The sequence below is a fragment of the Pyxicephalus adspersus genome, chromosome 3, assembly GCF_032062135.1.
Source record: "Pyxicephalus adspersus chromosome 3, UCB_Pads_2.0, whole genome shotgun sequence".
Taxonomy (NCBI): Eukaryota; Metazoa; Chordata; class Amphibia; order Anura; family Pyxicephalidae; genus Pyxicephalus; species Pyxicephalus adspersus.
In genome coordinates, this window is record NC_092860.1 from 118,281,790 (window position 1) to 118,297,329 (window position 15,540).

Sequence of the window (15,540 nt, forward strand, 5' to 3'; positions counted from 1 at the left end):
CAATTTAAAAAAAAAAATTTCATGAAAAACAGTGGATCACTTTTGGTACAGAAATCTAGACCTCAGTGTAACGCTCAGGAGGTTAAAGTATTGTAAAATATTTAAAACCAGTTCCTTAAGTTGACCTGTGCTGGTGTTGCATATTTATGTGATGCTGCACCCACAATTTCTACAGGCTAGGTAGTGAGAACTGGTTTGCCTCTGGAAGAACACGTCACACCTTAAAGATAAACTATAGGGGGATAAGCCAGTCTAGGTTCCAACTTTGTCAAGTAACAACAGGAAACAAGGGAGACAAGTTGCATGGGGTCACCAAAAATGAAGACTAAAGATTGGGAAAAAAACATTGATTCATCTAAGAAATCTTACTGAAACATGCTGAGAGTAAGGACAGACTTTGCTGTACACAAACAAATTCATAGATCCATGCCACCAAATCCAGGGTGGTGGTGTAATGGTGATAGGTATTTTCTTGCACAAATTAGGTTCCTTAGAATTTTTGGAGTTTTATTTAAATACTATAAGTACCGTAGCTGGCCTTGTGTACCCTTTCATAGGTAATAGACTAAAATGCATTTTTAATTGCATGCAACTTTATATTGACACTCATGGTTAAAATTGTAAAAAGGCACTGATAATAAAAGTAATATTTCTACACTTTTAGGATCAATACTTTCAGTTGTAGCATATGAAGTTATAGCATATCCACTGGATTCACTTACAGAACACTCCATTGATGTGGAGTTTATGTGTGTATTACCATTCACTGTTTACTTTATATAAGCACAACTTGGCACAGGTACATTTATTGAGTTTCTTCACAGAAGCATATTGACATTTCCAGGTACAGATATGAGGCTTATGTATTTGCTGTCAGACACGTCCATTGTTACATGGAGATAAAATTCTGCACCTGTGTTATGGCCTTGGTTATTACTTGTTCAATAAAAAAAGCAAGTTTTATGTATGGATTCAAGTAATATTCTAATAGGTAGGTGTATAAAAGCATAAATACACAGCAAACATGAATGTAGATAAAACAAGACATACACGGAAAGGGCAGTCTTTTACCTGGGAATGCTAATATGTGCCACAGTTATTGGTGACCATGGTAAAGGGTGCTTGTTGTCTGTGGTGGTTTATTAAAATGCATTTTCATATAGAGGCAAAATATTAGATTGAAAAGAATGGATAAAGTAAAAAAGATATGGTTGTACCTAAAATAAAATAAATAATAATAATACCATTTTATGCCACCATTACAAATAATCCTTGTTATGATTTGGTAGCCTAGAAAATAGCATTTTATGACTCAGTCAGTGGCTGACATTGTGCTAGTCCTCCCTATTGAATGATTGTTTAAAATGCTGGTTGTTAGGATTACAGAGCACTAAAACACCACCGAGCACAGTGCACTATAGAATAAAGGAAGGAATGCCCTAAAAAAATGCAATCACACACCGTAAAAGCATGTATACAGTAATCAATACAAAAACAAATAAAGGATTCTGTATCATACATTAATATAGTGTAAAGACAGCAGACACAGTATTACACTGGATAATAATGTTTGCTTTGTACAGTCTGCCATGTCAGATGTCTTTGCTATTTGTACTTTCTTTGTGACTTTGCCATGTGCATTGTTTCTAACTGCTCTTTCATGTGACTGGCTTGGCTAGTCTTTGTTTATAAGTGACCAGCAGGTGTATTTGTGCTGCTATGGTTTCCCTGCAGAGGTAGCAATTATGCTTAGCTCACTTGCAGTGGAATTCAGCATTAGACGTCTGCAGGAAAGTAATAAATATTCTACAAATACTCTGCAAATACAGCATTTTCACATTATTTATTTTTTATTGTTTTTTAATTACATTTTAACTTAAAAACAAATTGGAAATGCAACTAGTACTAAGATATAATAGGTAATTTTTTTGTAAAAGTTAAGCAAATACTTTATGAAAGTTTTCTTATTTAAGTGGAGTAACGGGATCATATGCTATCAGATCTTCACAGCTGCCAATGTTGTACAAGAACATGGGCTACAGCAACTGCACCTGTGATTTTTTAAATTCTCTGAAGCTTTTTTCTCTGTTATTTGAATAAATTTAGTATTTAAAAATGATGATGATGATGATGATGATGATGAACTTGATGATGGATGAATGAAATTTAGAAACATCTTTGCCAATGGAATAATACATACTTTTATATGTCTTTCAGTCTGAGGGACAGATGGATTTGATTCCAAGAGAAACCGTGCTTCCAAAAAAAACCATAATGTTCTTTCAAACCTAAACTGAAAAGGTGAAGATTTGCAGGCTTTAGGGGAAGCTAGAAAGGGTAATTGTACCTTTCATGAGAAACTGTAATGCATGGGGTGCCGATACTGAGTATCGGCAGTTTGAGAGGCACTACTGCGTGTGACTGCTCGTCTCAGGAGATTTGGAATGAGATTTGGTAATTTCAGTAGTGTTCTGGTCATTGTAACATAAAGTAAGTAAAGCCCAACCTCTACCAAGATGGCTGTCCAGAAATGGGTATAAAAAAACAGCTGTGGATAGCCAGCCCAAAGACTGGACTGGGGACTAGTCCTTTACCCTGTACCAGCCTTCTTTGACCACAGCTTTCTAGTACAAGTAAAAAAATGCAAAGCCTCAATATATTATGAAGTTCTGAGTGAGCTGTGGTGGAGAAACTTATCCATATACCCCATAGAGTATACTAGTACATAAAGAAGGAGCTGGTGAAGAAACACATAGCAATCACCACAACCTGCATAACAATAAGTGTGACAAAAGCACTCAAGTTTCCATAACTGTGTGGAAACATTAACCTATACAGAGTGTGGTAAGGTGCTGGTCTTATAGGGAACAAATCTACTGTAGTATAGGAAATGTTAGGCAACACCAAAACAACTTTGGATTTGGTCATCATTCATACCAGCACCTGCAGCTGATGAGGACTAATGCTATCAATGTGCATTAGGTTGTTGAGGTCACCATTTCTGCTTTTCTCCTACCACTTCTCTCAGGCGGGCCCTTTAAAAAACTCTGGGGGAAAAGTTCACCCCAAAATGTTACCTTTACATTCCTAGTGTCATGGTCACCACTAGAGATGATGTTTACCCAGGTAGATCAAAGAAGGGAAGCAGCAGAAAAGTGCTCCAGAATAGTTTTCTGTTTAGGCATCAGCAGGTCCTGCCTACTTCCCAATGGGAATGGGAATGCAATCTGAAAACCAGGAGCTGCAGCATGCAGTAAGCAAACTTATTTCACACCTTCTTACACCACCAATCAGGCTAACTCATCCTTGCCTGCCCCAAAAGAAGGGATGTATCAACATTGCCATAGTATTGATTTGGCCCTAGAAGTTCACCTTTCCTGTTCTGCACAGCCATTTTGCCAGATGGCTGTCCTGGGTGGTCTTCCTTGTACAAATAAACTGGAGTTTTTGTTTTGTTTTTTGTTCTTTTGTTTTTTTTCTTAAACTAGAGTGGACCCCATGACTCTTCTTGCTTGTAAATAGAAAGAAGGGGGACCAGTAAGGGCTAGAATGAAAAAGGGCAAGTGGCCCTTAGTTAAACTCCTAGGCTGAGCCATTTACCACCTGACTTTAGACAACACATCTCCAGCCAAAGAAAACACATAAACTGTCAAGTTCAGCTGAAATAAATGCTTTTAAAGTGTTTTGATGAAGTGTTTCCTGTTTATGTTGGACATGTATCTCTCATGAGCTGTCTGGAGGATGATTTTAGTATATATGTATAATGCTAGGACTAATATACAGCACTATATACAGAGCAATATCTACACTAATACTATGTACACTGAATAGTATATGCTAGCAAGTTACCTAACACTCTACTATGTTTTAAATACAAGAAATCCCAAAGTGCAGAACCAGCATTCCAGTTTGTATATACATATTAAAATGTGCAGAGATCAGGTGAGAGTCCGTGTGACAGAGAGGAGATGCCTAACTGAAATTGAATATATGCTCCCTGAATGTCCTTGATATAACATTTCCTTTTATATTACAGTATATTTAGGAGGTGCCCAACCTTCACTCCCCTATGGTAGTTAATGTCCATGACCATACTGATTTCCTTCTGTAGTCATAAGGTGGATCTTCAAAATGATGGATCTCAAAATATTTTTGCTATTTTTTTATAGTTTTGGATAGAATGAGAATGTGTTCCCTATGTTCTGACTGGGGTAAAGTTGTGGTACAGTTACCACTTAATTATGCCAGTGAACTGTTGCCTCAGGGGGACCTTCTTCCTGCAGCAACCAATAGAGAATGAATGGGGGCGTCAGTAAGTGGCTCAGTACTGGTCACTGTCACCCGCTGACAAATCTGCAATGTTGGTTCTTTAAGAATAAGCACTGCGGTGAATGTGGCCAAGCAGCTGGCAAGATGCCAGCCATTGGAAGCCAGGCAACCCTTCCACAAAAGGTCTCAACCTGCCCTTGGGTTTCAGTTCTGTCTGTGTCCCCACTGGAGAGATTTATCATTTCTGCTCATCTTGGTGACCAAAGTCCAAAATGTTACATAAGACTGACACCCATCTAATGGGGATTTCCTCCCATTTCCTGGTAAATCTGCAGGACAGAAAGTGAAGAAAGATTTCCCCCAATAGGACACGCAAACAAATCTGACAAGACCCTCCCCTCCAAAAAAGAATTTAAACTCTGATAGAAGAATGCTAACTGTTCACTAAGCAGAGGCTAAACTCACCTGTGTTCATTGGTGAATACTTGTATCTTCTATTGAGTACTGTGGGCCTAGGGAAACTGGGCAACTGCCCAGGGCCCAACCTTTTCCAGTGCTTGAACTGACTGACTGGCAGGGGTGCAGGGAGGTGGAATTCTGTGTATTAGGGACACCTACTTCATACTTGACCAGGGCTCAATTTTGTATTAAATCCTCCCCTGCTCCAACCAGTCCCTCTGATACTACTGGATATATTAGTAACATTAGAGCATGTAGCAGGAACCACTAAAGACAGTGAGAACTAGCAAGTTCTGTGGGAATCTCAGAGGGCAGCAGGCACCACCAAGAGCAGTAAGAACCACCAAGGGCATTGGGAAATATCAAGGCTAGTGGGAACCACTGAGGGCAGTGAGAACTACTGAGGGTGGTGGGGACCACCAAGGAAAGCAGGAATCACAGAGGGTAGTGGAAACCACAAATGGAAGCAGAAGCCACTGAGGAAAGGACTGAAGGGAGCGGGAACCACCAACAACAGTGGGAACCACAAAGGGCAATGGGAACCACTGATGGCAGCAGGAACCACCAATCACAGTGGAAACCACCAAGAGCAGCAAGAACTACCAAGAGCAGCAGTAACCACTAAGGCAACGAAAACAACCAAGAACAGCGAGAACCACCGAGAGCAACAAGACCCACATTGGCAGCAAGAACCACAAAAGGCAGTGGGAACCACCATGTGCTGTGGGGGCCAGGCATCCTGTATAGCTTAACCACAGCAGAGTATTCAGTGTCTTCTATTGAAAGGAACATTCATATCTTTATGTTTTCTTAACAAGCAAAAGACCTGCATTTGGTAAAGTCATTTTCTGCAGAGCCAAGTAAATGTTAGTGCCAACCTTGGCACAAAGGATATGTTCTTAGAAGAACTCATGCTATGAAAATCCTTGCTTGCTCCCTCATTCAGGCAGTGTGTGGTGTCATGTGTGGGTTTATTTCTGGGTCCTGTGAAGTCCTAGTAGTGGGTACTGAAGCACAGGGCAGCCTGTCCTCTCCTGTCACACAAGTGTCACACTAAACCTGCACCGGGATTTGCTGGGACAAGTCATCTACAAACCGGCTCTGCCAGGTCAGGCGGAAGTGCATGTGAAGGTGACTTGTGTGCATCCCCTATCACTGCCAGTCCAGCTTTTTGTGTGTTCTGTTAAAACAATGCAAACTGTTAAAATAAAGATCAGTCTATGCACTCATTTCACACATGTTTATGAACGCCTTGCTGTGCACATTGCTAGACATTTGTACATGGCTCTGAAGGCAGCGGTGCAGCTGTTATTGCTGGACATGGACAGCAAAAATTGAGATGATCGCCTGAATAAATTCAGGAACTCTGACTAGTGTTCACGTAACATCCATCAGACATGGTCATAAAAATCACTTTATTACAGCTGCATCAGATATAAGTACAGCTGCACCCAGTAGCTTTGTATTAGACTTTGCTGCTATTGCTCTCTTTGTATTAGCTGTGATCCTTGTACTAAGAATGGCATTTAGGCTGCTTTCTGTTTCTATCCTCTGTCTACATTCTTCCCTTGCTATTAATATTTTAGGTACATGCTGTGACATAATGTGCTTCACTCAGGACCAGATAACTTTATAATGCCCTTTAAATGTCCCTACCAGCATCAATTGCATGGAGGTCTCCATTGGGCAATATGGCTGCCTTTGCCCCCTATGCCCTCTGATCTGGGCACAGCAGCCAATGGAAAGCAATGTTAGGGAGACCACCCCCAGGGGGATCTGGTGTCTTTATATAGAGGGCTCAGTTTGCCAGTCGTCCTATTTTGGCTGGCACAGCAGATAGGGAACTGTGTGGGGAAAGACACAATTCATAGTAAAGAAGCAGGTGCTTTATCATATCCACTTCCAAGATGGGCGACCAAGCTATTAGCTTTCTCAAGGACTTTTTAGCTGGTGGTGTTGCTGCAGCTATTTCCAAAACTGCTGTTGCTCCCATTGAAAGAGTGAAACTGCTGCTGCAGGTAAGCTCATCACTTGATTCACCAAATGCATCTCCACAACACATTTTCTGTATTACATCACTGTACACATCAATACATCACTGTATGAATTAACAGAACTAGGGATTTCAGTGACATTGTCCTTGTGTTTGTATATGGATTCTGTAATGTAAATGTTTGCTGCATTGATCTGCATGGGCTGTGTTACAACATCACTGTATTTTAGATTTGGTACCCACTGATGTGATGGTATGGATGGAGGGGTGAATATTGGACATGCAGATGAAAAGGTCAAATGATGAACACATTTTATAGTTTTTAGAATTAGCCAAGTTTAAATAGTAAAACATGTGAGCCAAGATGGGCAGTGACAGAATGTGAGTCTTTGGGGTGGGAGCTTGGTGACATAGAACAGCAGCTGCTGGTGACTAAATATGGAAAGTGTGCCCTGCTCTGCCCATTGACTGTTTTTAGCACTGAGCAGTCACATGGCTGCCCTAGAACACATGCCAAGTCAATCTTCTAGACATATAACTAATGATCACCCATGTCTGCAAATTCACAGCAGACTTTTACCAGTATCTGGAATGCAGGGTATACAAATCAAAGTTCTTTAACCTTAGTTTAGCATGCATTTGATTTATATCAGCATACCTTTTATTTGGATTTTACATTTAAATGCATAAAAACTTCAACTTCTAATATGAATAAAATAAGGAGAGGTGGAGATGAGGAAATGTATTCCTTACACTGGAATAACGTACATAGCACAGAAATGCATTTTACTTTCTAGGCTTTTTTTTACTAAGTGTTTGTTTTAAGTATTGGAAACAAAAATTTTATGTGCCCATTACATCTCTTACAACCTTGTACAACACACTAAGATGTATGCATGGTTAGGCTGCGGTGCCATTCATATACACATATATATGCACAGCATCATACTATACAGAAGACGTAGGGCTGGTTTATTAAAATTATGAATATTTTTTTGAAAAAAGGATAAACTCAATTGACAATTATAGACAAAACTAATGCACTTTTATAGACAGAAGATCTATAGAAAAATATAAATGGCATGTATATATATATATATATATATATATATATATATATATATATATATATATATATAAGCATCATCATAATTAGTATTCTCATGCTCGGAAATTATCTCTTACCGATGTTTCCAGGGGTACATACAGATTTACCTTGAATGCAATAGCAATAAGGCAAATGTAAGATAATAGGCATCATGATCATCAGAACATTTTCCCACATGGTATCATGCAATTTTAAAAAAGCAGCACATTAACCATTCGTACTGCCCAAATGACTCCTTTCTCACGCACACATACAAGCACATTTTTGCAATCATTGGTTCATTCAATGATCAATCTCAGCTATCAATTTTCATTTCTTAGGATGGGAAACATTGTTCTACATATCAGGATATCTTATATAAGCAAAAGATTCCTGTATTGGAAATATTTATTTATATGATATAGCATTATGCACCTGTTTAATTTTTAAAGCAATTGGTCAGAATAATTTACCCATAAATGTACCTGTGGGACTACCAGTTGAAATTTATTGAAGGTAACAGGAGTTTTATCCCAAACATTTAGCTCTGGTCCTTGTTTTCCAATTATCAATAGTATTTGTACTTTACTATAGTATAGACTTCCGTACCATTTATAGTTCTTAGCAAATGATTATTTTGCACAATGAATGACCTCCTGGCTGTAATAATATAATTCAGAAGGTATAGTAAACTAGTTTTCTATGGATGAACCAACTTTTCAGTGGTGTAGCTTGTATAGGTATTTACTACTTTTCATAGAGATCACAGTACAGTTCTTGACTGTCTTAAAAATATCTGCTGCTTAAATCTGTGATAAAGTTACAATGTCTCAGTCTTATCACCAGGGAAAGGGGACTGAGAGGGTGACTCCTCTTTCTGAGAATGTTGGTTTCCTGGCTGTCATGTTAATTCAGCAACAATAATAGTTTCTAAGGCTATGTACCTGGTATGTAAATAATACGGTCTGTTTCACTCCTATGTTTAAAGCTTCCTGCCTATTCTGTGTAATGCCATAGAATGGATGCCAAGAAGAGAAACAGAAGAAGACATTTGTATCATAACAGCTTTCTCTTGAGCAAATCCACTTCTAATTTAAAAAGCTGTGCCAAGTAAAGTAATATTTTAGTTGCAGACTGACTCCGGATTTCTACTATGCCTGTAATATTCAATGCTTGCCCCCTAATGCCTTTTGAATTTTGATCTGTCCAGCTAAGAACATTTGATGTTCCTGAAAGAATCTATGTATGTCCCAGCAGCTCCTGCTGCCTTCCCCATAAAATAAATTCTTGTAGTTTAAAAGCAACAAACATTCAATAAATATTTGTTCCTTTATTACTTTTTTGTCCTTTATTACTTCCTAGCACCGCTGATCTCTTGCACCCACTTCCTATCTACATTTGCTCCAACAATGGCTGCATGGCATTTCTTCACTCATGACAGGGAGACAACACATGAACAAAACTGGGAGACAGGGACGGGGATTTGTTACACTTTAACACAAAGTGTTCAAAGGACCTTCATGTCAGGATCAGCCTTAAACTCAAGAAAACAATGCTTATCAAAATAATCTCTGGAAGAAATTGTCAAGTGATATACTATTTGGGAGTGGATTCATTTTTATAGCCCACAGACCTATAAAAACTTCAAAACTACAAAAAAAATGCTGGAATCTATTTATACCTTGTTCTTTTTTCTTTTTTTGAGTCCCCCAAATTGTTCATGTTCAGTAAACCAATATGGCTGCAATGTTCTATGTAATACATCAGATGTCACTTTTATGAATGACAGCTGAGAGTTTTAGTTCTGGGCTGTAAATCATACCAATACCTCCTTAGCCTGGACCTATTGCTCAGCTGCTCTACAGGTATGAGCTTCAGTACAATATGCTGTAACTTCATGTTAGGTAACCCACTTAAAATCTTGCTTCTGTTTTTAACTAGGAGCATATGTATGTGTCTTCCTTTTCAAAAAACTTGTCCTGAATAAATTATCAAAAGAGTTGTCAAATATTGGATACACATTCATCAAGTTCCAATACACTTTATTCCCAACACTGGGGTTTATTGGAATGGCCTTGAAACTTAGCCAAGCATTTATGTTTAGCCTATGTGGCTTCACTTGTACAGGGGCACCTCTTCTTACAGTTAGCAGTGTCTGTGGAGAGTGCAAAAACAAACAGTAATCTGACCTGGCCAGAATGACCAGATTGGGTTACTTGTCTCTTTCCAATGGGTAGCTATCTTGGAGTAGCAATATTCAGAAAGGGCTATGCCAGGTGAAGAATTCCTAATTTAAGATCAATTGGTTGGCTTATCATTTGGTTACCTCATCAGAATGTAATTGGCAAGATTAGACAGTGATCAAAGGTATCACAGAGTACTTTTCTAATTTTCTGTCAGATCTTGAAACAGTTAAGGTGCGTACACACTCCCAATTTTTATCGTTCCAATCGAACGACTAACGATCGATTGGGCAAAAAATCGTTCGTAAAAAAGTAACCAACGACGCCGACGAACGAGGAAACTCGTTGGAAACGAACGACCGGACCGGCAGATCGGATTGGACGACGATCGTTGAACATCGTTCGTGTGTACGGTCGTTTGTTGATCGTCCATGGTCTGAGCATGCGTAATGACCGAACGTTCGTTCACTTTCCTGTCGTGCACATAGTTCCTCTATCGCTCAAACGATCGTATCTATTGTGTGTACAATATCTACGAACGATCGTGTCGTTATCTCTATGTGCAGGATCGGTGCTATACGATCGTTCGTCGTTCGTTTTCCAACGATAATAATTGGAAGTGTGTACGTAGCTTTACATCTGCAATTAAGCTGCTCATTGATATATATGGCAATTTTCCAATGCTACTTACCAGTTTACCAGAATGGGTAAGAACTCAGTTGTTTTCCCAGTGAGATTCTAGTGTGGATGTCTGTAGTACATCTTACCCATTCTGCAAAAGACAAGCCAAGGTTATCTTGTAGTATGCTTTTGGTAGATAACATTGTTCAGCTTTTCTCTTTCTCAGTTTCCTAGGATTCACATTCTGTAAAATAGCAAATAGACAGAATGTTTTTGGAATTGTGTATTTGAACATTTTACTTATTCTCTAAAAAGTTCATACACCAAGTACACACATATCAGTTAACAGGTAACCACATTCTTACTCCTGCATGATGAGAGTATGAACATTGTTAAGTCATTTTTATCAGTCATAACCATAATATATACATGACTTATACTGTAAATACTTATCTGATATTATTCATTAACAAATGTCCTGTTTAATGTACACCTGGTATAAAAAAAAACACTTTATTGTTTGACATTGCTGGTCTCCTAGTTGTCTGGTAGGGTTGGATTTATTCATTTAAAGTGATTGCCCTAAAACAAGTATACAGTAATAGAAAAAGTAATTCCATTGCAGTTGTTTTCAGTAAGTGATACAAAACAGCACTTAAAACAAAGTATAGTGTAATATCCAGGCAACTTGCCTAGTACAGGTCAATAATGACAGCCTACATATTTTTTTTCATGTTTCCTACAAATTTCTAATGGAGCAAATCTTCAGTAAAAGATTTGTGAAGGGTGCCATTGTTGGCTATTCTTTTTGAAAATACTGTTTTCTTGCTTTCGTGACTTAAACACTTTCCAATTCACTTACCTGCATCAAGAATGCAATTCAGAAGTTCTAACATCATTGCCAACATGCTTGTGATGGTTAAGTTACTGTAATACAAAACATTGTCTCCAGAGACAACCAGGCAACTAGCATGTTCAGAAGAAAGTCGGCAATGTTGCACGCATACTTCCTTAGTGTAGTTTTCCTTTTAAAAGGAAAGCCAAGTGATCTACAAAATAGTGCAATAAATCAGTTTAAATAAATGAACATATCCTGACTAATATATGATATACGTTTGGGCTCTACTCATACAATATATTTATTCTGTAAATAGTATGATTCAGTACCTAGGATATTTCACTAACATTCCTAATCTTCTTGTTTTAGGTTCAGCACGCCAGCAAGCAGATTTCAGTTGATAAACAATACAAGGGTATCATTGACTGCGTTGTCCGTATCCCCAAGGAACAAGGGTTCATTTCCTTCTGGAGAGGCAATCTTGCTAATGTCATCCGTTATTTCCCAACACAAGCTCTCAACTTTGCCTTCAAGGACAAGTACAAGCAGATCTTTTTGGGGGGTGTAGACAAGCACACTCAGTTCTGGAGGTTCTTCGTTGGTAACCTGGCATCTGGTGGAGCAGCTGGTGCTACCTCCCTGTGTTTTGTGTACCCACTGGATTTTGCCAGAACCCGTCTGGCTGCTGATGTGGGCAAAGGTCCAGCCCAGAGAGAATTCAAGGGCCTTGGAGATTGCATAGTCAAGATTTTTAGGTCAGATGGTTTAAAAGGTCTCTACCAGGGATTCAATGTGTCTGTCCAGGGTATTATCATCTACAGAGCAGCTTACTTTGGTGTCTACGATACTGCTAAGGGTAAGATGAAACTTTTCGATCTTGTGCTGCCCTGTGGGTGACACTATACTGTAGTATGACTATACTGAGTTAGTTTTTCTTTTTCTTTTAAAAAGGTATGCTGCCAGATCCCAAGAATGTGCACATTTTCGTGAGCTGGATGATTGCTCAGTCTGTCACTGCTGTAGCTGGTTTGGTTTCTTATCCCTTCGACACTGTCAGACGTCGTATGATGATGCAGTCTGGCAGGAAAGGAGGTAAGTTGTCAGTGAATGTGTTTTCTGTGTCGAATTGCGGCATGGTAAATCTGCTAAAATCTGCTAAACAGCATAGGTTGAAATCTCCTTTGTTATTATGAAAATATCACTGCATGTATGCAGTTATCATACAGCTATTTTGCTATGCTTTTATCATTTGTGCCCCCAAAAGGCATTTCCTTTCAGCTCCTGCTGTTGGATTTTTTTTTATCACTTTCACACCCCATGATAATGGTCAACTTTACAGACATAATCTCAACAGCAGTGATACAGAATTTAGAACCAGATAAACCAACTCATATTTAACCCTTCCCTTTAGCTAACCCACATAAACTAACTGTTAACACACCTCCCCTCAGCAATTCATTTTAGCATTTAAACTGACCTTTATACTTATACATCGATCTTATGTAACCATAAACTTAATTCTTGGAATTAAACTTTACCTATAAAACTCATAGGGATCTATTTATAAAACAATAATTCTGACATTCACTGAAACAAACTGTTAGAGAATCATGTACTGCTTTGAAAATACATGGACCAGTAAGAGTGTTTCAGTGAATGTCAGATTTACTATTTTATAAACTGATCGCTTAAAGTTTTATGTGTCCTATGCGATATTTGAGGTAATATTGGCATAATGGTGTGTGACACTTCCCATAAACTTCACCCCAAACCTCAGACCTTAACCTAAACACCTTCTAAACCATATTTACCCAAAAGATCAAAATTCCCTTTCCCTAAACCCTAAAAACTGGCAGGGAGGTCATCATTAAAAACGGCAGATGCCTTGCAGAAGTTTCCTTCACAAGGGTTGTTTCTCTCTAGTAGTTTCAAAGTCATTGTGCCTGTTATAAAGTGCTTTGTATCGTTTAGGCCCCTTTCACACTTTCAGTGGAAAGCTGCACTATTAGCTGTTCCCAAGCACATAGAAAACTACTGCTATGTGCACAGGAGCTTTAAATTGCACTGCATGTCAATACATTTGCACAAGTTGCGCTTGCAGTTGCGGTTCCTCCTTTGGAGGACAAAAAGCAACTGTACAGCAAGAACAGACTTGTCACGTCCAAGAACCACATTGCATTCCCCCACAACCATAGGCATGTGCTAATGTGTGCACAAAGTGATCCAAAATCCTCTCTCATTCAGTTGGCCTGATGTAATCAGTCGCTATTACTTTATGGATCTGTGGAGGACAATCCCACTGGTGTACACTCTTCTTTTGCCTGTAACCAAGGTTCTCTTTGCCACAACGTCACAGTTTTCTGCCCAATTAAAAAATACTGTTATCAGATATAATTAAAAGACTCTTTGTAGGCATACCTATGACATGACACCTTGCTAAGATGTGTGTATGTGGTCTCTACTTCATAACTGAGTCCTGATTTGTGTGATATTCTAACATTTCTCAATTACTTTCCCTTACTTTCCCACTTTACTTAATATGCTTTGATGTCTTTGTCCTACAGCTGATATCATGTACAAGGGAACAATTGACTGCTGGAAGAAGATTGCTAAAGATGAAGGATCTAAAGCCTTCTTTAAGGGTGCCTGGTCCAATGTATTGAGAGGCATGGGTGGTGCATTTGTACTCGTACTGTATGATGAAATCAAGAAATATGCATAAATAAAAAAAAAAATCTTTATTTAACCATTTCTAAATACTTTGTGATGAAGCATAAGGTTTCAGGGATAAAAAGCTGTTTCCTAGGGAAATTGAAGACAAATGGGGGGATATGCATCAAGCAAAGATATTTATATTACCACGTTCTCAGCCTGTGACATATGGCAATCCCAGAAAAGACACAGAAACAACACATAGTACAATGAGTTACATTTAACTCAGAAATGCTGTGTTAGGGAAGAATATAGAAGGTTATCAGACATCATATATAAAATGGTACATGATGCCATTTGCATTTGATTTAGCATGTTGGTAAGTGTATCCATTGAAACCTGTGCGACAGGTGTATAGAAATGTAGCTATGTACTTTATAAATACAGGAAATAAAATATGTGTATGTCTAACAAAGTCTATTATAGCAATTACCTCCTAATATAATAGTAATCCTTCCCTGTTTACATAAGGTTGGATATCAATAAACAAATCACAAAAAACAAAGCTTCATTTTTTTTCTTTTACTTTCACAAGAACATTCACAGTTGTAGGAGACTCATTTACGGCTGTGTATTTGTATTTTATACTGCATTTGGGTAATAGAGTATATATACGAGTTAGTATGAGGTGTTCAATCTAACCCAGGAGTTCACTTCTTTCCTATGAAACTTGTGAGTAGTAGAAGTTGGTTAATAGCTGATTCAAAACATCAAAATCGATGAACTCCTTTTTAAGACGCCAAAACATTTGTGCTGTGTTTTAAAATGTGATGTTCACCACCAAAGATCCTTTTGTGTTCAAAGGCTTTTGTTTAATAGAATCAGGTATATTCTTCAAGTCTATAGGAATGCAAAGTCAACCTAAACTAGCTCATAAGAACGTTAGCTGCAGGTCAAATGCATGCATGTTAAACAATGAATAGTCTCAGAGGCCGAAAGGATCTTAAACTTATGGTGCTGACACAAACCTATATAGAGACCAAAAAGTCTGATATGGTAATGTAAACAGGATCACACGAAAGCTTTATTGTACTGAAAGGAAAATAGATTGCAGATGTATTCCAAAGGTAATTTACCCTCTCCATCAGAGCTCCTCAAAATAAATAAGGCTGGGTATGCCAGAGAAAGAAGAAGGATTTAAGAGGATTTATATATGATCGTTGTACATGGACAATAGCAGGAAAACATATTTTAGACTAAACTATGTGAAGACCAGCAGTTAGTCCTGTCCCTAATTTGCAGATGTGTGGATGGAAGTGAACTTTGCCAAATTTCAATCTATCCTATCCAGCCTAATAACCTTGAATTTGAAAACATTTATTTCATATCATAAAAGAATCCTATTACAAGAGAAACACATAGGCTGCCACTGCTAAAT

General features: G+C 38.3%; 1 protein-coding gene across 1 annotated transcript; it reads left to right on the top strand.

Moving 5' to 3' along the window:
• The first annotated feature begins 6,550 nt into the window (after positions 1 to 6,550).
• On the top strand, positions 6,551 to 14,667 carry SLC25A4 (solute carrier family 25 member 4). Its single transcript, XM_072406137.1, has 4 exons — positions 6,551 to 6,746; positions 11,820 to 12,306; positions 12,402 to 12,542; positions 14,015 to 14,667. Exons 1-4 carry the CDS (start codon positions 6,636 to 6,638, stop codon positions 14,170 to 14,172), a joined length of 897 nt encoding a protein of 298 aa, XP_072262238.1. The 5' UTR covers positions 6,551 to 6,635; the 3' UTR covers positions 14,173 to 14,667.
• The last annotated feature ends 873 nt before the right edge of the window (positions 14,668 to 15,540 follow it).

What these genes read in the sequence shown, in the direction of transcription:
- SLC25A4 (XM_072406137.1), top strand. Translation starts at nt 6,636, where the DNA reads ATGGGCGACCAAGCTATTAGCTTTCTCAAGGACTTTTTAGCTGGTGGT. An exon ending in GAGTGAAACTGCTGCTGCAG is followed by an intron (nt 6,747 to 11,819) that starts GTAAGCTCATCA and finishes TTCTTGTTTTAG; the next exon opens with GTTCAGCACGCCAGCAAGCA. An exon ending in GCAGTCTGGCAGGAAAGGAG is followed by an intron (nt 12,543 to 14,014) that starts GTAAGTTGTCAG and finishes TTTGTCCTACAG; the next exon opens with CTGATATCATGTACAAGGGA.